This window comes from Dunckerocampus dactyliophorus, chromosome 6 (genome assembly GCF_027744805.1).
Source record: "Dunckerocampus dactyliophorus isolate RoL2022-P2 chromosome 6, RoL_Ddac_1.1, whole genome shotgun sequence".
Taxonomy (NCBI): Eukaryota; Metazoa; Chordata; class Actinopteri; order Syngnathiformes; family Syngnathidae; genus Dunckerocampus; species Dunckerocampus dactyliophorus.
This window is the reverse complement of record NC_072824.1, coordinates 24,046,698-24,069,566: the sequence shown is the minus strand read 5'-3', so window position 1 is coordinate 24,069,566 and position 22,869 is coordinate 24,046,698. Positions and strand designations below refer to the sequence as shown.

General features: G+C 40.1%; 1 protein-coding gene across 1 annotated transcript; it reads left to right on the top strand.

The window, feature by feature from the left end:
* Positions 1–990: 990 nt before the first annotated feature.
* On the top strand, positions 991–22,798 carry LOC129182645 (complement C3-like). The gene is made up of 43 exons (XM_054779023.1): positions 991–1,157; positions 4,189–4,384; positions 4,481–4,643; positions 4,744–4,838; positions 5,370–5,461; positions 5,723–5,805; positions 5,897–5,984; positions 6,090–6,192; positions 7,661–7,781; positions 7,882–7,997; positions 8,171–8,317; positions 9,559–9,658; positions 9,742–9,836; positions 9,925–10,116; positions 10,238–10,393; positions 10,560–10,689; positions 11,681–11,749; positions 11,854–12,048; positions 12,159–12,282; positions 12,411–12,499; positions 12,576–12,715; positions 12,833–13,045; positions 13,854–13,917; positions 14,021–14,110; positions 14,338–14,544; positions 15,031–15,106; positions 15,207–15,366; positions 15,475–15,570; positions 15,906–16,056; positions 16,276–16,361; positions 17,420–17,497; positions 17,567–17,722; positions 17,817–17,879; positions 18,792–18,873; positions 18,969–19,017; positions 19,348–19,438; positions 19,546–19,635; positions 19,727–19,829; positions 19,925–20,014; positions 21,923–22,015; positions 22,114–22,197; positions 22,280–22,424; positions 22,539–22,798. The coding sequence occupies exons 1-43, from the start codon at positions 1,087–1,089 to the stop codon at positions 22,678–22,680; spliced, it is 4,974 nt and encodes a 1,657-aa protein (XP_054634998.1). The 5' UTR covers positions 991–1,086; the 3' UTR covers positions 22,681–22,798.
* Positions 22,799–22,869: the final 71 nt, after the last annotated feature.

Below are 22,869 nucleotides of genomic sequence, written 5' to 3'. Positions count from 1 at the left end.
CCTAGCAGTCACTGTGATTGGGGCTTTATCGTTGGTTGTGTGTATTTTTGTACTTTGGATACTGCTTTATCGTAATTGTTAAACTTTCCCTTTCAATTTGGTATTAAATTAATATCCAGACTTCAACCATAGCCATCGTGACTGGACAAAAAACGCAAAGTGAAACGGATGGATGCCAACGTCAAACTAGAATAAAATACCGTACATGTCGGATGATTACTTACCTATTTATCAGTGCTCATGTGAAACTTGATCAAAATGTGACCATGCAAAATACTCATTTTTGACACGGAATTACTACAAAAGTTGATTAACCAATTCATTATGTTCAATATTTCAAGTTATTTATGATTAAAAGTTTTATGTTGTTTAAGTGTGCAGGAGTAGGGGGTACATGGCTTCAGGTCAAATGTCTGTAAAACTGTTATAAATGGTTCTCCTATTGGACAGTTCAGAAATAGGGGTACAGGAACAAAAAATAAAAAGGGAACACTAAAATATCACATCCTAGATCTAAATTAATGAAATATTCTGATTAAATATTTTGGTCTTTACATGGTTTAATGTGCTGACAACCAATTCACACCAAAATTATCAACTGAAATCAAATTTATTAACCCATGCAGGTCTGGATTTGGAGCCACACTCAAAATTAAAGTGGAAAAAGACACCACCTGTTGAAATTGATTGTCAAACTGTGTTGCTTCCAAAGTGGACAGTTTGAATAACGGCGCAGCAGTTTTGAGTGTGAATTGAGTGTTCCCATTTTTCATTCAATGTAAATGTGATACAAAATGACAATTCAAATACGTTAGATTTGTTATGTATGATGTTAGACTGTATTTCTAATATTCATTGTGTTTACATTTGAAGGAAGCGAAATTCATCCAAGTCGATCCAGTAAGTGATTTCTTCATGTTTATCTTTGAAATAACCTTTGCGAGTACTCAGTTTCTCAACTGCTGCTGGGAAATCCCGTTGTACTTGTAGTTACTGACGATTGGACGAGAGGAGCATGCAGAGGAGCATAAAAGGGGACCGCTGCTGTGCTGGACTCTACACTGACAGTTCAAGAAACGGGAGACCATGACTCCTGTTTGGCTGCTGGCCTCGTTGGCCTTTGCCTTCTTGTCATCTGTGACTGATGGCGCTCCATTGTAAGTACACTTGGGACTCACTTGCTAACATTGTCATTGAGAGTGAATGTTCTACATACCTATCTATCTATCTATCTATCTATCTATCTATCTATCTATCTATCTATCTATCTATCTATCGAGCTATCTACCTACAGCAGACATGGGCAACTGGAACCTTAGATACAGGTAGCCACAGTGTTGTGCAGTGGAATTTGTAGTAGTTGTTCTTGTCAGGGAACTTTAATGCACTGAAATGTTTTAATTGACCTGTTTTGTGCCATGTTAGGAAGAAAAAAAATATTTAGTCTTAAAGTATCATTTCAGTAAATGAATAATTTTCACAGTAATGTTGTTCTATCCAGTTCACCTGGCCATTGCTAGTGGACAGTGGTATTTGATTGGCCCCCTTATCACAGAAGTTACCCACCCCTTGTGTACAGTATCTACCTGCCGTATGTATTAACAGACAGGAGCAGGTGCACAACAAAAAAGGGTACTCTCGGTGAGCTGGAGCGTATCCCAGCTGATTTTGGGCAGGGGCCACATTAGCCGCTTCCATGACTATTATTTATTGGTAATTGATTGACAAAGGTTTTAGAACTATAAACATTGACTTAGCTCACTTACATAATGATTAGCAAACCACCAGTTTGCTCTTCCACAAGTCAAGGTAATGTGGTCTTTGAAATAAGGCCAGGAATATGGTCCATATCGGATCCATGTTTGCACAGTGGGACATGACACCAGACAAGGCAAACAGTGCAGTGATGACATTTACCTAATGCTGGGTTTTAGTCCTTAAAATCAATAGCTGACTCATTGTTTGAGTCCATGCAGGAGCAGGTTGGAGTGAGATGATCTGTTGACATAACAGGAAGGGGTTCAGAAGAAGGGTTGTGACATGAAGAACATGATGAGAAAAAAATAATGTTTTTTGGAAAAAATGTTTGAATCAAATGCAGAAAACTAAACTCACGTTTTAACAAGCCTGCATTAAAAAAAACTTTCCATTCAGAAGTGCTGATGAGTGAAAAGACAAACAGGAGAATGAAAGCAAACCAGTCTATAAAAACACTTTCTCCACACACTACAATACTTTGTGCCTGCACTGTATTTATTTACTACAAATATTGTATGATAATCCCTTGTTTATTGAAGTTAATTGGTTCCAGACCCGGTCGTGATAAGTGAACAAAGACGAAGTAGGATTCCTTCTTTCTAGATGGAATATTTTCGTTGCAACAGCATAAAAAAGTTATTTACCGTAAAGCACCGTGTATAAGCCGCACTTTTTTTCCACTGAATCGGGGTGCGGTTTATACACGATGACAGGTCTGTGACCAGACGCAGAAATTGACGAGAAGCCCATTTTTAGAATAGCCGTCTGTGGGTCAGACAGTTGCTTTGACTTTAGCGCCCTCTGCTGTACAGTTGCTGAAAATGCTTGTGTCTATAAACACTGAAGCTAACCTAAGCTTCCAATGTAAAATACAATACAACGTTGGAGTTTATTCAAATTCACACTGAAGCAATGCAATAAAATAATAATAGAGAAAAAGAGAAGCAGTGAAAGATAAGATATCAAAACATCTCTGAAAATTGCAAATTTCTTCATTTGGATTTTTTTATTATTATTATTATTATTAATCTGTGCTTAGCCATAATATTAAAGATCTTGATGCCGAAGTTCAGATTTCTCCTTTATTCTTCTTTTTGAAATTGCTTAGTACCTTTACGCATGTTGATTTGAGATGAAAGAGTTGGCAAGCATTTATGAACTAAAAAAATTTTTTCCCCCGCCGTGAGCCTGAAATTGGGGGTGCGGTTAATACACGGGTGCGGTTTATACACGGTGCTTTACGGTACGACCGTCTAACTATGAGTTTTAACTTTATTAGAGCCCTCTGGATATGGAATAACACCCATAGAGTCACCTTTACAATCATTTTACCCAATATAGTAGATATAATCAGAGAAAATAATCCTTTTAAGACATGTGTGGACAGGAAGTGATGTTTGGGGTTCAGATTTGAGTTTTAGGTGGATTACGGCAGGTAACAGTAGCCTGTGTTACTGTTATTATTATTGTACCTGTTGTGAGATAATTCCAACCTTCAATAAAAGCTGTTATTCCGGCGATCAAGTCTGGTTTCATCTACTGACACCTAGTGACCAGTGTACAATACTCTATATCACAATTCGAATGCATCCTATATTTGTATTTTAGTTCATTTAGCCATTTTTATGCTTGAAAATTTTACGCTTAATTTTACTTGAGTTAAAATTTTACCTATTCAACAACCAAACAGCATGATTTATTAATTCATATATTTTTGAAATCCGTGATAAATTGAAGTCACGAAATTTGAACGGTCTAGTGGTTAGCATGTTGGCCAACACAGTAACAGTCTGGAGATCGGGAAGATCTGGGTTCGATTCTCCCCTCGGCATTTCTATGTGGAGTTTGCATGTTCTCCCCGTGCGTGTGTGGATTTTCTCCGGGTACTCCGGTTTCCTCCCACATTCCAAAAACATGCATGTTAGGTTAACTGGCGACTTGAAATTGTCCATAGGTATGAATGTGAGTGTGAATGGTTGTTCGTCTGTATGTGCCCTGCGATTGGCTGGCGACCATTCCAGGGTGTACCCCGCCTGTCGCCCGAAGTCAGCTGGGATAGGCTCCGGCATACCCCCGCGACCCTAAAGAGGAGAAGCAGTATAGAAAATGGATGTTTGGAATGGAAATTTGAAAGGCAATGTGGTGAGGGACGACTGTATGTTTGTTCATCTTTCTATATCAGTGAAAAGTGACCCCGCCTCTCGTCCAAAGTTAGTTGGGGTAGGCTCCAGCATTACCCCGCGACTGTAATGTGAACAAGTGACCTAAAAAATGTATGAATGAGCGTTGTTTACAGTATCTCTCAAAATGAAGCATTATTATCTTCGTAAACTATTTTCTATTGGATTTGATTGTGCTAGTGTTCTGACCAAGAGTGTAAATGTGAATATTCTAAGCTCTTAATCATTCTCCCTATCTAATGTGCTGCAGGAAGGTGATGTCTGCCCCCAACCTGTTGCGGGTAGCTACAGCAGAAAACATTTTTGTGGAGTGTCAAGACTGCACTGGGGGTGACATGAAGGTGGACATCAGGGTGATGAATCATCCCACCAAAACCAAAACGCTCAGCCTTGCATCGGTGACCCTTAATAGTGCAAACAACTTCCAGACCTTTGGGCAAATTACGGTACCAGAAAGATAGTACAGGTGTATTTTGGTAAGGTCTTTGAGGTCTCCAAAACAACATGTTTGTCTTTGCTATGTTATGCTCCTCATACATTAGATACCAGCAACCGACTTCAATAATGATCCTAACATGAAGCAGTATGTGTACCTGCAAGCTCAGTTTCCTGATCGACTGCTGGAAAAAGTTGTGCTGGTCTCCTTCCAGTCTGGCTATATCTTCATCCAGACAGACAAGAATCTCTACACTCCCGACAGCACAGGTGGGAAAAGCACGAGCATTTGAGTCATATACTGTAGCTCAAAACACACGCATTGTCCCTGACTTTTTAAAGGACAAAACCCTGTCATGCTGTTTTTCAGTGAACTACAGGATGTTTGCAGTCACGCCCCGCATGGAACCTGTCGAGAGAGATGACCAAAACAAAGCAGAGGCCGCCATAACCATTGAGATGATGGTTTGTATTTCGTCTCACTTGTTCTCTGCTCAGTTTATAAACCTTGTAGTCCCGCTATACTTTCTCCACAGATGTAAAGTATCAAAGAGAAGAGATTGCTGGCCATTGGGAGTGTTGTGGTTTATATAGCTGACGTTCATGCAGCTGATTTGGCCTTGATTCCCAGTCAATGCAATGACCTGGCAAACACCCCAGGGTGTAGTCCACATTTTGGCCTTGGTCAGCTGTAAGCTCTGGTCCAGAAAATTGATGGATGGATGGATAATAATGGAGCATTTGCATCCATTATTCTCTAAACTGCCTCTACTGTTCAGGATATGCAGAAAGCTGCAGTCTATCCAGAAGGTCAGACAACACCCTGAACTGATTGCTGCACTGGTTGCCAGCCAATCACCAGCCATCGAGTGGGAATGATCCCAGACTGGCAGCATGAAAGTCAGCCATATGCACTACCAAGGAACTAAAATGTAGTGTTTTAAATACATACTGTGACACTGACAATCAAGGTTGCCCCATATTCTTTCTTCTTAGACCCCAGAAGGCATTGTTTTATCACTTGAAACAGCAGTTTTTCTGAAGTCAGGGATGCACTCTGGAAGGTTTCAACTTTCTGAACTTGTCAGGTGAGTTTTTTGTGATTCTGTTTTCCACTTATTTCATCCTAGTTTTGTATGTTTTGTTTTATTAGACAATTGAGCATTGAGATCACGGATTTGAGCTACAATTATGAGTATCACACATAATAATAAACACTATTTTTCGATGTTTTTGTTAATGTCAACATGAAATTCACAAGTATGACAAATATAGAACACATTATTGGATCTAACTGTATTCTCCCTTGGAGGGTGATTTTTTTATTTTTTCTAAATTTCTGTGTGTAGTCCCGGACAATGGAAAGTGGTGGCAAAATTCCAAAGTCATCCACAGCAAAGTTTCTTTGCAGAGTTTGAGGTCAAAGAGTACGGTGAGCGCCTCTTATATCATCAACTGTCTCACAGAAAAGTATACTGTGCGTAATTTGCATGCATTTACGAACAGTGTTTTTATTTTTTCAGTGCTCCCCAGTTTTGAAGTCAAGTTGACACCTCTGGTCTCCTTCTTCTATCAGGACAGTGAAGAGTTCACTGTCAACATCAGAGCCACGTATGTGAAAGTTCTATTTGAATGGTTTGAAGAATGTTTCATCGGTGCAGGACAAAGATGATTTATGTCTGTGAACTTCAAATGGCCTACTGTCATGTGGTTTAGGTATCTTTTTGGTAAGGAGGTCGATGGGACAGCGTATGTGGTGTTTGGGATTGTGCATGACGGCCAAAAGAAGAGCTTTCCGGCATCTCTTCAGAGAGTATCTGTAAGTGCATAATATACTTTAACTTTACAGTGGACACTGATTCATGCAGCTATTAAGGCTACTAAGGGTGGACGTATGACTAATTTACCTTGATTGTCAAGGGCTAATAACTATTCTTTAGTGGATTAATAGATTTTTTTAAAGCTTATTTTTTTTATTTTCGTTTTGGAATTTTTAATTGCCATCTCTGTGTGGAGTTTGCATGTTCTCCCCGTGCGTGTGGGTTTTCTCCAGGTACTCCGGCTTCCTCCCGCATTCCAAAAACATGCATGTTAGGTTAATTGGCGAATTGTCCATAGGTATGAATGTCAGAGTGAATGGTTGTTTGTCTATATGTGCCCAGGTGGTACCCCGCCTCTCGCCCAAAGTCAGCTGGTGCTCCAGCACACCCGCGACCCTAGGGAGGATAAACGGCATAGAAAATAGATGGCTCAATGGATTTTGAATTGCTGACTCACAGCCAGGAAATTGGGGGATTGTGTCTGTGTCTCTGCTCGCGTGGGTTGACTCAGAGTACTCACAGTCTCACAGTCAAATATACTGTATGCATGTTAGCTTAATTGGAGACTCGTTTTCCCATAGCTGTGAATATGAGTTTGAACTCAGGTCAGGGAGCGTGTACTCTGCCTCCTGCCCAAATGCAGCTGGGATAGACTCCCGCTTACCTGTGACCCTGAACAGGAGGAGAAGTATAGTAAAAGAACTGATGACTGAATGACTGCCTCAACATCACGGTGCTGCAGTACATTAGTGTGCTGTGAAAAGATCATCATTATCCAATTTCCCTTAATTGGCCTGAAAAGTATTATTTATTTACTACAAATAATGCATCTTTGTTCATCTGTTTTTGCCAGCGACTATAATATAATGACAGGCAGAACAATTAAATGTTCTTCCACTACAATGTCGACATAATATATCTGGTCAGGATATGGGCCTAAAATAAAAGCATGGTTGCACCACAGTAGGCAGTCAGGTCTTTCCACCTTACACCTTCTGGTGGAAAGACCTGAATTTCACTTATTTTCCCGAAAATTATTTTCAAATGCAAATGCTGACAGGTATGACAGTGGCTCCTTTTTCCAATTTGCACAATCATTTGTTCCTGATAGCCTGATTAAATTAAAATAATGCCATTATGCCAGCCACACCCATTATGATGACTGAATGTCAAACTCGACACTGATAGGTAGAAATCTGGACACACACTAACACAGTCATTGCTGTGCATCAAATATAAAATACATACAAGAAAGAAAAACAGCCCCTTTGGGCTGGCACTGCAAACACATGACCAACACCCCACCTGCCACTTCCCTCCTGCAGCCGTAATGTAGTGTTGGCAATGTTACATGTTGTTACATGGAGATGACAGTGTTTCAATTCAAACTGGCTTGCATAAATAATAACAGCACTGACAAAACAATGTGCACTATTTATTCATCCAATGTGTGTTTTCACTTTTTAGGTTGAGAGAGGTGTTGGAGTGGTCACACTCAAGAGAGCACAAATCACGCAAACCTTCCCAAACATCCCTGAGCTGGTGGGACATCACATGTTTGTGTCTGTCAGCGTATTGACACAAAGCGGTAGGACAGTGTTCAGAAGGAATTGTCATGGGGGGATCACAACAATTAACAACAACAGCGGAAAAAAATACCTTGCTGTGTGTGTATTTTGTCTTCACAGGTAGCGAAATGGTAGAGGCAGAGTTGAGAGGCATCCAGGTTGTCACATCTCCTTACAGTATCCAGTTCAAGAAAACGCCCAAATATTTCAAACCAGGAATGTCCTTTGATGTTACGGTATGTGGAAATTCAGTTCATGTTGTGGGCGACTGCACGGTTAATGTACTCACACCATATTGTTCTAATCTGTCAAGTTTTGAATTCATGCAAAATAAATTGCTTCCAAGTACCACATAGACCCGCTTTTGTTCATGTGTTTTCAACATAAGTTTGATGTTTTCTGATGTCAGGTTGAAGTTCTGAATCCTGATAAATCTCCAGCACGAGGTGTTCCTGTGGTGGTGAGACCAGGTGAGGTGAATGGCTTCACCACAGATGGCGGATTAGCCAAGCTCACCATTAATACACTCGCAAGGGATCCAAAAATGACCATCAATGTAAGTCTCTTGAAATAAAGCTCATGTTTATAAGCTTATGTGAAAGTAAAGCATCATTACAGTGGATCCCCACACATTTGCAATTCAGCATTCACATCTCCACATATTTGCAGATTTTTGGTAAAAAAAAATATAGGTTTATAAATAGAGTATGTGATAATACAGGTAAAATGTACAGCATACAGATGCCACTGTTAGAAAGCCCACCAGTTTTATGCTTTATGCATTACAGATCATGTTTTTTGTCAAGCACATTGTTCAGTGGTGCTTGAACACACCAGGGTTGTGTTCTGTAAGTGTTTCTTTGGGATCTGTTATATAGTGAAAATGTGTTGGTTGTGAAAATGGTTGTTCTTGTTGACGTTAGCCTGCCCATCAGGGTGGTGTTTACACTACAGACTGAAGTGCCCAATTCCAATTTACCACCTACATATTTTTCTTTTTTGGATGTTTTATGTTTTTTGGACAGTCTATTAACATGCCTAACCCTAACCTTAACCCATATTTTAGTGTGACACATATTCAATATCATTTACTGAACACCTAAAACAACAACAACCTAAAACAACGATCGGTACCGGATCGGACCATAAAAAGACTATGAAAAGATTGGATCGAAAGCCAAAAAATGTGGATTGGGACATCCCTACTGTATATCATGTACACTAAAAATCAATCATGTTATAAACAGCAACATTTTGGCACATGAAAACCTGAAATGTACTGAACGTCACTAAGATGTACAGATGATGCTTTGACTCGCCAATGGAGGCTGATGAGGACATTCTGAATTTGTATAGCTGTCCCTTAAGTGTGTTGGATTTGCACCATCTTTTGTGATGATCCCTCCCTGTGTATAGCGTGCAATGTCCAGGGTATGCCCTGGTATGTCATAGTTTATAGAGTAGTACAGGCATATTTCACTGAATAATAAACTTACTAAATGATATATCGTGAATTCAATATCAAATAACGCAAATATAAGTCAATATAAGCGACACAAGTCAAACCTTGTTTTTTGTACGGACCAGTTTTTGTATGATTCGGTTTTGTTGCCTCGGTTTAGGCACAATATTGAATGTAACAAGCTAGTCTGTTTGCTCTGTACTGTATCATCGAAACAAAAAAGCACCCTATGCATTGCTGACTCACTGTTCGTGCATTTTTTATTGAGTGCGACCACTAAATAATAAGGTATTATCACATACTAATGCATTCTTACATGTTTTGTTCAACTGCAGGCAGTAACCAATGATCCTAAGCTTTCCTTAGAGAGGCAAGCATCTGCCTCAATGGAAGTACTCCCATATAACACCAAAAGCAAAAATTACATCCACATAGGTAAATGACACTTTTATCATCTCATGGACTATGATGCACCAACTTATTTCAGCATGTCATCTTCAAAAGTGTGACTTTTGCAGGGGTGGATACAGCTGAACTGGATTTGGGACAAAACATGAAAATCAACCTTAATCTACACAGGCAGTCAAACGAAGACACTGACATCACATACTTGGTGAGAGGTGTTTTGTAGCGGTGTATGTTTGGATGTTTGACAAACGTACTCTCATAGATGAACACTGACATTTTAACGGTCTCTTCAGATCTTTGCCAGAGGTCAACTGGTGAAATATGGTCGTTTCAGGACAAGAGGGCAAATTCTGATCTCCCTCAATGTTCCCATCACCAAAGACATGTTGCCGTCTTTCCGGATCATAGCTTACTACCATGCAAATGAGAAGGAGGTGGTCTCTGACTCTGTTTGGGTGGATGTCAAGGACTCCTGCATGGGCTCGGTAAAATGAAAAGAATGAAGCTAAGAAAGAAGACACCCACGCTTGTGAAGTTGTACTTGGAATATAAGAGATGCTCTTTCCTGTCAGTGTGTCTCACTTGTTTCCTTGTCCTCACATTTAGCTGAAGCTGGAATCAACGATACCTGCAAATTCCTTTGAGCCTGGCAAGCTGTTTGGACTAAAAGTCACTGGAGACCCGGACGCCACAGTGGGACTGGTGGCCGTTGACAAAGGCGTCTTTGTTCTGAACAAACAGCATCGCCTCACTCAGAAGAAGGCTAGAACTTTTCAGTTTCTTTCTTAGATGCAAGTGACTGTACTTTCTGTAGTTCCAAATAGGGTATTATCCACTAGCAAATCACGGTGCTACAGATTTCAGTACGTGATACTGTATGTTCGATAATTTTACAGCTATTTATAATTTCATTCTTGGTAATTAACAGGTATGGGAGGCTGTGGAGAAGCATGACACCGGCTGCACTCCAGGTGGAGGCAAGGATGGCTTGAGTGTGTTCTATGATGCTGGGCTTATGTTTGAGACCAGCACTGCATCAGGAACGCCTTACAGACTAGGTGACATATAAACTTTACTCATTACCTTTATAAGAAAGTACAAGGCATAGTCTGGTAGTTAGGTACACCTCCACACCTTACCAGTTCCAGGAACAGAACTTCAAACGGCTAAGAGGCCTCCATGTTGCATCCTTCCCATGGCTGAGATAAAGTTCTCACGCCACTCTCAACATCCACGCCGCATGTGATTACCATCTATTGGCACCAAGGACATTTTCCATCAAGTCCTGTGTATTTACAAAGTAAATGACAGCAAAGTGGTGTTCATTTAACAGTCAATCATTTTATACAGTGATTCCTGTTAATGCAGTCACAGTATCAGTCAAGCTTGAAGATAATTTCTTACGAAGCACTCCCTATTAAAGAGTACTAGTAATACAGACAAAAGCCTGGATGTTGATCGCGGTGGTGTGAAGGCAACACAGTAGGTAATGAGCAGAGAGGGGAACAGCAAATAAATTACTCCCAAAACCAAAAAACAATAACTACGAGTAAAAAAAACTGACAAAACACATTCTATAATGTATAGATAAATCCAGAATATAGATTTAGCAATAGGGTTGGGTATCGTTTCCATATTATCCGATACCAGTGCCAAATCTGGACTAGCGACCAAACCGATACTTACAAAAAGCAAAGCATAAAAATGTTCTCCTAAAACAATGGCTTTTTATTTCTACTGAATTTTGTCATATGAAGAGTTCAATAATATAAATAAAATGATAAGCAGATAATATTCACCAACATAAAATACAATAAAATACAATTCACAAATACAGAACAAAAGGAATGTGCAAGATTTTACAGTACTTTAATTGCATACATTTCACACAATTCAAGAAGAAATTAATAATTGATACACAATTCACACAGATCAAAACAAAGATGAATATGGTTTCCCAACTGATCTTTAATGTTCCATAATAAATCAGATACCCGAGGGACTTCATTTTGACTTGTTTTCTTGATACAAACTATGCTGCACTTCCAGAGCTGAAATGTCCATCAACCAGCAGGAAGAGACGAGCTTCTACTCTTTTAGAGGTTACAACAACCTTAGGTAAGAGGGCCCCGTGCTCAAATCTCTGCGCACCTTGCCACTGTATAGAAAACAGCTCAAAAAAGCATTGGCCTCTGTGTCTTTCATATGTCCTTTGTTTTCAGCGGGTAAATATAAAGGGATACAAAAGGAATGTTGTTTGGATGGCATGAGCGAAATTCCTCTCTCGTACACTTGTGAAACGCGCAGCGAATACATCACTGACGGCGCGGAGTGTGTCGAGGCCTTCCTGCATTGCTGCAAGGAGCTGGAAGCCCAGCAAGCTGACATGAAGCACGACGCCCTCAAAATTGCTCGCAGTAAGTGATCAACACACGGGATGCAGTGGTTGTACAAAGCTCACTTAAATTACCGGCTCTCATGAATGTTTGTAAATTGTAAATTTACAATTTGTGAATCCCTTTTTAAGGTGAGCAGCAGAATAATCAATTTTACGTGGACAACATTGAGATTATTAGCCGCTCCAAATTCCCTGAAAGTTGGCTTTGGACTGATATCAAACTGCCTGCTTGCCCTCAACAAACGCCTAACTGGTGAGGAAACGGAGTATATGTATAGACTCACCTTCCTATAGAGCCATAGTGTGTATACAGTACATGCAGTACAAAGAAAGAATAAGCTCTGCTGTACAAAAATATCAAGCTTTTTCCTTTCATTTCAGTGACACCACATCACATTTGAGTTATTTTCCCTTGCAAGACTCCATCACAACGTGGCAGTTCATGGGCATTAGTCTATCCAGAACTCATGGTGAGAATCCACCCACTCCAGTCTCTCTCCTTCCTGAGTCACTGTATTTGCTGGACTAACTTTTGGTATCTTTAAGGAATCTGTGTTAGTAAGCCTTTGGAGGTGATTGCAAGGAAGGATTTCTTCATTGACCTGAAGCTTCCTTATTCTGCCGTGCGTGGAGAGCAGATTGAAATTAGAGCAATCCTCCACAACTACAGCCCCAATAAGATCGACGTAAGTCTGTGTGCATTTGCTCCGCTGTTTCATCTTTTAATGGGTAGGAAGTCAGTTTTGGTAGACATGATAAAGCCAGCCCATTCTTCAGTCTCCTTCTTCATCTGTGTGTTAAAGGTACGTGTGGATCTTTTTGAGACGGAGCATGTGTGCAGCGCAGCCTCCAAGCGTAGGAGGTTTCGCCAGCAGGTTGAAGTCGGGCCCCAAACTACGCAAGCTTTACCCTTTATCATCATTCCCATGAAGGAAGGACAGTTTGATATTGAAATCAAAGCAGCAGTGAGAGACTCGCATCTCGGCGATGGAATCATAAAGACGCTGCGTGTGGTGGTGAGGGAAATGTACTCTTTTTTTGCACTGTAAAATTTAGTAGAGCCTCCGAAATCACATGCCACAAGAGTTGGACAGCTCAGAGTTAACTAAAATGTTCAGGAAAGATAAGCCTCAAAAGTAAAATGAGACAATTTTTAAAAAAAGATATCATGACAGTGAGCATGATCAGCAAATGTGTTTTGCACCTTCTTAGGCTTTTTTGTGTGTATGATACCACCACAGAAGGGTGCTGTACTCGTTACTGCAGTATACAATACAATACAATTATTTCAATATCAATAATGGTACTTCGGGTTTTGTTGTAAAAGGTCCAACATAAACTGAAATTTGGGCAATTTGCCCATAGGAAATAATGGAAATCCAATCCGTTGCAAAAGCAAAAATATTAACAAAAAATACATTTTATAAAGAATAATTACAGTTTTATATGAAGAAAACATCCATCCATCCATCCTTGATCTATACCGCTTGTCCTCACTAGGTGTGCAGGTATGCTGGAGCCTATCCCAGTTGTCTTTGGGCAAAAGTCAGGTTGCTGGTTGCCAGCCAATATGAAATAATTATAGATGGTGAATGAAATGGATAAATTAACATTTAACATCATTTTTACGTTAATTGAAAACTCTTCATGGCAAAGATAGCGAGGAGCGGACACTCTAAAGCACCTTTCGATGATGGTATTGCTTTGCCAACATCTTCTATCCGCTTTCCATTATGTTTCTGTCATTGACAAAGGCTGTGTAGTTACTTTTGTAGTTATCTTTGTTTTTCAAACTTTAAAAATGTTCTCTTTTTGCTTTTCCAGTCAGAAGGTGTTCTGGTTAAAGCCCCTCAGGTAATAACCCTTGACCCTGCCAATAATGGTCAAGGTGAGTTTCCTTTGCACATCCAAATGATTCTCTATGGCAGGAACAATGTCATGTGTTTTTGTCATTTGCTCTTCATCCGCTGACTTGTGTGCCTTCACCATAGGTGGGAAACAAGAAGTCATTCTCAACAGCCAAATTCCTAAGACAAATTTGGTACCAAACTCACCCACTACCACACAGATCTCTGTGATAGGTGAGATATCATTTTTGCTTCCAGCATTCTACAATTTGTTATGCTGTATGTACACAAATATATGGGGACATCTGACCATTTCACCTACATGACAATGAGCTGGCAATCTAAATGTCTTCTCAAGCATTTTGAGCACAACTCATAGAGGGGTGCCACAAACGTCATTTACAGTTATGTTATGTACTCATTCTTTCACATGACTATACTGTACGTGTTTATTAATACAGGTAGAGAACAAGTGAGTCTACTCGTGGAAAATGCCATTGCTGGAACATCCATGGGTAGTCTGATCTATCAGCCCGGAGGCTGTGGCGAGCAGAACATGATCCACATGACCCTGCCTGTAATTGCAACCACATATTTGGACAAAACCAACCAGTGGGAAACTGTAGGCTTTCAGAAACGTACCGCAGCCCTACAACACATCAAGACAGGTCGGTAGACTTTACATAATTCACAGGCATTTTACTCTCAATTCTTTGTTCTAGGCAAAACTGTAAAATAAGTTATGGTCAAAATGTTCTGTTTGCTAGAAAATGATCACCACAGAACCTTCATTACTGCAAATCCATTCCAATAATTTGTTGATTTAATGTTGTTTAAAATACGAAAAGGTTTGTCAACTATCATAAAACCTGAGAGGTTCAAATAAATGAGGAAGTAGGGCTGTCAAAAATAACACGTTAACAGTGATAATCCAATTTTTAACATTGATACACAAGCTGAAGTCTAACAGGATTTGAACTCCATGTTTTGTTTGACTTGTGAGGCATATATTTACAGAAAAAGCGTTACGTTTTATGTTTTTATATTCAACATCAGAGGTCGCACTGTATATTTTACCGAGGCTTCTTCAAATGGAAGAAGATGAAAGATAATTAGATGTCAAAGTGGTTACAAAGTTTGCTTAATGTGCACAGGATACAAAAATGAGCTTGCATACCGGAAAAAAGACGGTTCTTTCTCTGTGTGGGCCGGGAGACAGAGTAGCAGCTGGTGAGGCAAACAAATACTCTTTTAGAGTACTTTCACATTATGGAGGAGCTTGTGCATGCAAATAAACTTAAGTAAAGCGGTGCACCCTCTCTTCTCCCAGGCTGACAGCCTACGTCGCCAAGGTTTTCTCCATGGCCAACCAGCTGGTGGCAGTGGAAAGGGATGTGATATGTAGTGCTGTCAAGTTTCTTATTCTCAATGCACAGCAACCTGACGGAATGTTTCGAGAAGTTGGAACAGTTGCTCATGGCGAGATGATAGTAAGGGCGATTTCAATTTAATTACATTTTTTTATCAATTTATTCTGATGATGGCGCTGCTCCTGACGACACTACTCATGTGTGCCTATGTTGTGTTTGTGTGTGTAGGGCGATGTGCGCGGTGGAGACTCAGATGCCTCCATGACGGCCTTTAATCTTATTGCAATGCAGGAGTCAAGGGCACTTTGCGCTGAGTCTGTTAATGTGAGTACTCCCCTGGCAAAACACCTTTTGTTGGCTTCCAGACTCAGTAATGGACACTGTACTGGGCAAAAAGCTGCACTTTCACCTTCTTCCAGCCCATGTTTTGTTTGTAAAGATGATTCTTTATTTTATGGGCCCACAATAAGGAAAGTGATAATAAGTAAGGCTTCACATTCCAAGCTAATGGCCCTTTTACAAATGATTGAACTTTGCAAGTTAGCAAAATATGATGTATTCACGGTCATCATCAGAAACATAACACAATTCATATTTATGCCATCTATTTTTCCATCACACTTGTCCTCCATATTACTCTCTCCACTCCTTCTACCCAGAGTTTGGAAGACAGCGAAGCCAAAGCGCTTGCTTACTTGGAAAAACGTCTACCCAGCCTCGTCAACCCATACGCTGTTGCCATGACATCATATGCTTTGGCGAATAAGAACAAATTGAACAAGGAACTCCTCTTTCGGTTTGCTTCCCCAGGTCAGCTTCAAAACATTCTAAAATGCTTTTAATTACCACATTATAAAAATATGAAGCATGATTCTTATACATTGTATAACACACATATATATGTACTGTATATATATATATAATCATTGTTGCTATTTTTGTATATTATTTTGTAATGTTATTGAGTATTCTTAATTTTAAAAAATGTTGTCATATAGAAATATGCATGTTTGTATGTCTCGTCTTCAGACTTAAGCCACTGGCCTGTGCCAAAGGGACATATTTATACTCTGGAAGCTACAGCCTATGCGCTTCTTGCTCTGGTCAAGGCCCAGGTGAGTGTATAACAGTGAGTGTTGCAGTCAGAGCCGGCTCTACCCAAAGTGGCGCCCTAGATGAGATTTTATATGGATATCTTTTCAACACTAAGTAGGTATGTTTGATAATAATAGGAGGACCATTTCTTCTGTAAGCCACCCCTCTGTCCGAATTGGGCACAAAACACCTCCCAGCCTCGTCGTACTGTACCTGGTAGTCTGTATTGTGTGTGGAATTCCCCAATGCAACACAACACGAGGTGCAGTAGCTGTCTTGTCGCGCTCTTCTCCGGCAGAATAAGTATCGGATGGATAGATAGATAGATAGATAGATAGATAGATAGATAGAATAAATAAATACGTAACAGATCACTTGAATTTAAATAATGATAATACATAATAATACTACTTAATAAGTTAATAAGTCCAGTTCTGTGTGTGTTTTTACCGCTCCCCGTGTGTTGTGTTGAAAAGTCGCATGGCGTGGGGGAGGAATGATCTGATCAGTGGAGCATCATTCAAGGCAGTGATAGTAATCTGCCACTGAATCTGCTCTTCTGTTGGGAAATGATGCTGTGCATTGGATGATGCTGGTTCCAGGCAAGACACAGATTTCCGCAAAGTAGGATTCTTTATTTATAAATGGAATATTTTTTTTATTTAGAGCATAGAAAACCTGTTTTTGACCTTCTAAATACGTTTTTTAACATTATTAGAGCTCTAGGAAATGACGTCCGGGAGTCAGAGTTGAGTTTCAGCTTGCCGAGGGTTATGGACGCAACAGTAAACATGGCCCGCACCTCGTGCATTCACGGACGCGAGGTGGATTCACGGACATTCGGTTATTACGTTATTTTTGGGGGGGAAAGACCCCCGTTCCACTGACTTAATAATAATCAGTTGTAATGTAATATTCCATCCATCCATTGGCTGTCTCGCTTGTCCTCACTATGCTGGAGCCTATCACAGCTGTGCTGAAAATGTAAAACATTTACCTGATTTCCCTGTTCCATCATGTTCTGTTCTTTATACACACACATGCAATGCAAACCTTTTAATTGAATTTCTTTGTGAAGGCCTTTAGTGATGCCGGACCTGTGGTACGATGGTTCAACAAACAGCAGAAGGTGGGCGGAGGTTATGGATCAACTCAGGTGAGATACAGCTTCATCGTCCAGCTATATTCATGTCACTTTGGCTCAGCACTTTTTCCTCTTGTCTAGGCTACCATCATGGTGTATCAATCTATCGCTGAATACTGGACCAATGCCAAAGAGCCAGACTATAATCTGAAAGTGGACATCGAGCTGCCGGGCAGATCAAAGCCTATCAAATATAGCATCAACAACGAGAACCACTATGCCACAAGAACATCTGATGTGAGAACGCTTAGTGTCTTACTCATTTCCCATTCCTGCATCCATCAACATGTGTGTTAATCTATATGCTACTATGTACCTTTTTAACACAAAGATGAAGCAGATTAATCAGGATGTGAAAGTGACGGCAGAAGGTACCGGAGAAGCAACGCTTACAGTAAGTCTGTGTTTGTCATTTTAGAACAAAATATACAAAGCAGCGGCAAGATCAAAGAGTGGTACATGTGGTTAGTCTTTAGACCAGGGGTCACCAACGTTTTTTCTTGTGAGAGCTACTTTTAGAAAATGAAAAAGGCCACGAGGTACTCATTTTTTGTAGAAATGATTTTCATACAGATCAAATATGCTCGTTTTACCAAAACATTCCCAAAATGCTGGTATCCACAACTCACATTTTATATTTCAGAATACTTTTCTTTCTAGTGTTTTCACATTATTAACTGAAAACCTGAATGAAAGGCAGGCTTGCGGGCGCCTCATGTGGTCGTGGGGGGCTACCTGGTGCCCGCGGGCACTGTGTTGGTGACCCCTGCTTTAGACACTACATTGTCCGCCACCAGAGGGTGCCTTAAAGTGGCTAACCATTCCGAAAATTGGCTAAAACAACAGGCAGCCACTCAAAAGTGGCTTTTTTATTCACTTTTTGGAATGGTCAATTACTTATGTGGCACCCCTCGGGGGTGACCAGTTCCCACTTTTCGATCTCCTTGTCTCTCAAAATATATTCATGCTCTTTCTCAATGGAGGCATAGGCAATGATCCGTATGTATCGTTAAAATTAAATTCAAGTAAATAAAAATTAATTGGATAATGCCAGGATCCTTCAGAATGGTGCAAAGAAAATGGCACCATATTTTTAATGAATGGTATTCAGAACTCTAAAACAATGTCTTGAAGTCTGTACCACTGACTGTCCTTTGCCATTTCCAGCCAGAACACACCCGTGTAACAAGTACAAATTCATCAATACAGTACCCTCATATTTAGCCTACCACTGACGTTTTTTTTTAAAAGAGAAATGTCGCTTTCATTAATACAATAACATGATACGCTGTTGTCGATGTGACAGATGGTGTCGCTGTACTATGCCCTGCCTTCCCAAAAAGAAAGTGACTGTGACAAGTTTAACTTGTCAGTGCAGCTGATCCCAGGTAATTTGATTGATGAGTGAATAGACAACATTTGCAGATGCACCGGCGCTCGCATTTAAGCGTGAAAATGCTCATCTGATGTGTGTTTCATCCAGAAAAATTAGACGAGGATGAGAACACATACAAGCTGAAGATAGAGGTTATGTAAGTACAGTCATCCACTGGAAGGTTGCAAGTTCCATCCCCCCTCTGTCCTCTTAAAGTCTTTTTGTGCAAGACATTACTGTTGATTCTGACACTGTCATCATTAATGATCTGGTTACTTTGGGTTTTGTGGTATCATAAGCCTTCATCATTGTGTGAATGTGAATGTAAAACTAGCAGCTGACCATATTGCCTTTTGTGTTTAGTTTCTTATTTTTAAACAAGTTTTAGGTATATTTGATGGTCTTTCACTTTGACATATTTCTACTGATAAGTGAAACGTCACAGCGGTCAGGTGACATGAAAATGATGTGTGTGGTGTCTGAGCAGGTATAAGAACAAGGAGCATGATGCTACCATGTCAATCTTGGACATTGGCTTGTTGACTGGTTACACTTTCGACACTAAAGACCTGGACTCAGTAAGAGCCACCAAACACACACACACACACACACACACACACACACACACATGCACACCTTACATTGTTAATCGTTGAAGAAAATGGCTGATGGTGTGTTTCTATAGTTGTCCAAAGGACGTGCCCGCATCATTCCAAAGTATGAGGTGAACTCAGCCCTGTCAGAGAAAGGCTCTCTCATCATCTATCTGGACAAAGTATGACATCGCTTCACCTATCACCTAATTTGTCCTTTTGATTACTTTTTATCTAGAGCTGCCTCACTTTTGTGCCACGTCACGTCCACAGGTTTCTCACAGGCGTCCAGAGGAAATCAGCTTCAGGATCCACCAGAAGTATAAAGTGGGTGTCTTACAACCAGCTGCTGTATCTGTTTATGAATACTATGATCGTAAGTCATAAAGACGCCGCTGAATATTTCACAGATCAGACAATAATTACTGTGCATTTCATTGACGTCAACGCAAATTATTTGGCTTATTGTAGAGACGCAATGTGTGAAGTTCTACCATCCGGAGAGGAAAGCAGGGCAGCTGCTCAAACTGTGCAGAAATGATGAATGCACATGTGCTGAAGGTAAGCTGACTCGGACTGTCTGTTTTAAGAGAATTCTCTGTGAACCATGCAAGGACGTTGTTTATTGAATTTATTACACTGATTATAATCCCATAAAGCAGGGGCGTCAAACACATTTTCACTTAGGGCCACATCGACATAATGGCTGTCCTCGATGGGCCAGATGTAACTTCTACATAAAACTAAATGTAATCGAATGTAATGTAAAATAAACCTAACAACACCTTAATGTTAAACAACTCTAAATGTATTACTTATTCAAGTGACAAACATTACAGTTGCATAGAAAAAAAATATCTTTACTTGTTGCTCTGTTATAACATAAATCATTTGAATTTGTCACCTTATGAAACCCACACTACTCCATCAATCAAGGATCAAACTATCCGAGTGAATTAAGAAAAATAACATAAAACACAAGTTATGACATTAACTTTGTTCAAAACGTTTTTGTCAAAGTTAAAATGGGCTTAATTGCTGTAGAATCAACAATTGTGAGCTGCTAACAACATGTATGACAGATGTAGCATTTTACCAAAAAAAAAGGCTGCACAGTCTTGCATCCAACTGATGGTTTGACTACAATAATTTGTCCGCATACACACATAAAACCTGCAAATACTAAATAATTGCAACAGCAGCTACATATAAATGATACGTAATCAACTAAAAATTACAAAATAAAAGTTGACTCAGTTTACAACTATATTGGTCAGCTTTGGCGTACTTAGCTCCGTGTTTAGTGTCAAAATGCCGACGCAGATTGTACTCTTTAACAACCGACACCGCTTCGTAAAACAAAAGACATACCGGTCTTTCTCCTTGAAGCACAAACAAGTACCCGCCTTCCCATCTTTCTTGAAACGGTCTTCCATCCGCATCAACTTTTCTCTCCCTGGACATTTTGGGATCATTATTTATTTGTCAAGTCAACTCGTTGGCATTGATGTGGAGACACTGCCGTTTAGTGGCGGTGAGCCGTCACTTCGTATTGCAGTCGACAGGCATTGTGGGAAATGTAGTTTTTGATCAAAGCAAGCTTTTGACCTAATTAATTGCTCTCACGGTGTCACGGTGTGGCTTAAGCCAACGAAAAAGATTGGAACCCGTGATGCAGAATGACACAGCGCTAGTAAGAAAAAAATCTATTTATTAAACAAGAAAAAAAACAAACAAAAATGACTACTAGAAAGAACAACTAAGGAACGCAGGGCATGAGCCAAAACTACAAAGAACGAAAAAACGCTGCTAGGCAGGAAAAAAGGTACTCACAGAACAAAAAGAGCTGCAGGAAAAAGGTGCAGAGCAGGTAGAGGCAGTACAAATAACAATGGCAGAAAAGACACGAGCAAGGGGACCAGTTGGGAGCCAAGGGACGAGGAACAGGAAGCAGGGTTGGCAAGGGAATAACTGGCAACTGGGTAGTGAGTGAGCAGAGGTATATATGGAGCGCAGCAGATTGATCGCAGGTGTTCCTAATCACTCATCAGAGCAGCCATGACACTGCAGGGACAAAAACAGAGGCGGCAGCAGAGTGCAACACACGGAACATGACACACGGGCCACATTTGGCCCGCGGGCGTTGAGTTTGATATCTTTGCCATAAAGGGAAACACTCCGTAAATATTGCGCTGCATGCCCCACAGAAAACCAGATGACACACATGTGAGCATGCAAGTAGAAATGTTAGGTGTTTGTATAGATTTGCATTTGATATTGCATGCTGGTCAGGTTGTAGAATGACAGAAAAACACATAGGATGTATGAGGTGACTAACAACAATGGGCCATTAAACATACTGTATATGTCTATATGTCAACAAGCAGCTGCAGGATTCGCTCTGGACTGGTACAAACATTCAAATATGCCCTCATATTGAAGATATTTACACATTTTTCCCCCAACTAGAGAACTGCAGTCTTCAGAAGAAGGGCCAAATCAGCAACGACTTGCGCACAGAGAAGTCTTGTGAGAGTACACCAACCAGCAAGATAGACTTTGGTAAGTCTCAGTTTGTTGTACATACATTTTAGCTAGTCTTTGATTTAGATGATGGAAGGAAAAACTAAGAAGCTTACATGCAACTTGACTGTCCCTAGTGTACCAGGTGAAGATAGAAGACTTTGTCGACGGCGTGTCAACCGACATTTACAAAGCACGAGTGATGCTTGTCGTCAAAGAAGGTGGGATTTTATTACCTTTTTTAGACACTTTCAATATTTATGCTCTCATACTTTTCTTTCTTCTTCCATGTTGCCATTACAGGAAGTACCGATATGGGTGCTCAGGGCAAACTGCGCACATTCCTCAGCTATCCACACTGTAGGGAGGCTTTAGATCTGGATGTAGGCAAAACCTATTTAATTATGGGCTCATCCAGGGATATTTACAGAGATGATCAGAGGCAAACGTAAGTCTTTGTATGTTTATGTACAGTATTGTCCCCTTTTGTATCAAGTTGTTTTATGGTGTCTTTTTCTTACGTCTTGTAACATTAACTGGTTTTTCACCTTTTTCTCCTCAGGTTCCAGTACGTGCTTGGAGAGAAAACCTGGCTGGAGTATTGGCCCACAATTCCAGAGTGCCAAACAATGCAATTCAGAATTACATGCTTAGGCATGGAACAGCTGGTCAAGAAATATGCGGATTTTGGATGTGAGCAATAGTCAAAGCCATGCTGATGCAATGATTTTGTTTTGCAATACTGTCATTTTGAACAATTTCTGCTGTTGTAAAATGAAAATGTTACACTATCCTTTAAATTAAAATGAAATATGTTCTGGATCTCATTGTCTCTGTTTTATTTCAACGCAATGAATTTAAATTTTGAAAGAGAAGATTCAGTCAATGTAATA

Coding starts and splice junctions, on each gene's coding strand:
- LOC129182645 (XM_054779023.1), top strand. CDS start 1,087: ATGACTCCTGTTTGGCTGCTGGCCTCGTTGGCCTTTGCCTTCTTGTCA. Junction 1,158..4,188: donor GTGACTGATGGCGCTCCATT/GTAAGTACACTT, acceptor AATGTGCTGCAG/GAAGGTGATGTCTGCCCCCA. Junction 22,198..22,279: donor GATGCTTGTCGTCAAAGAAG/GTGGGATTTTAT, acceptor TTGCCATTACAG/GAAGTACCGATATGGGTGCT.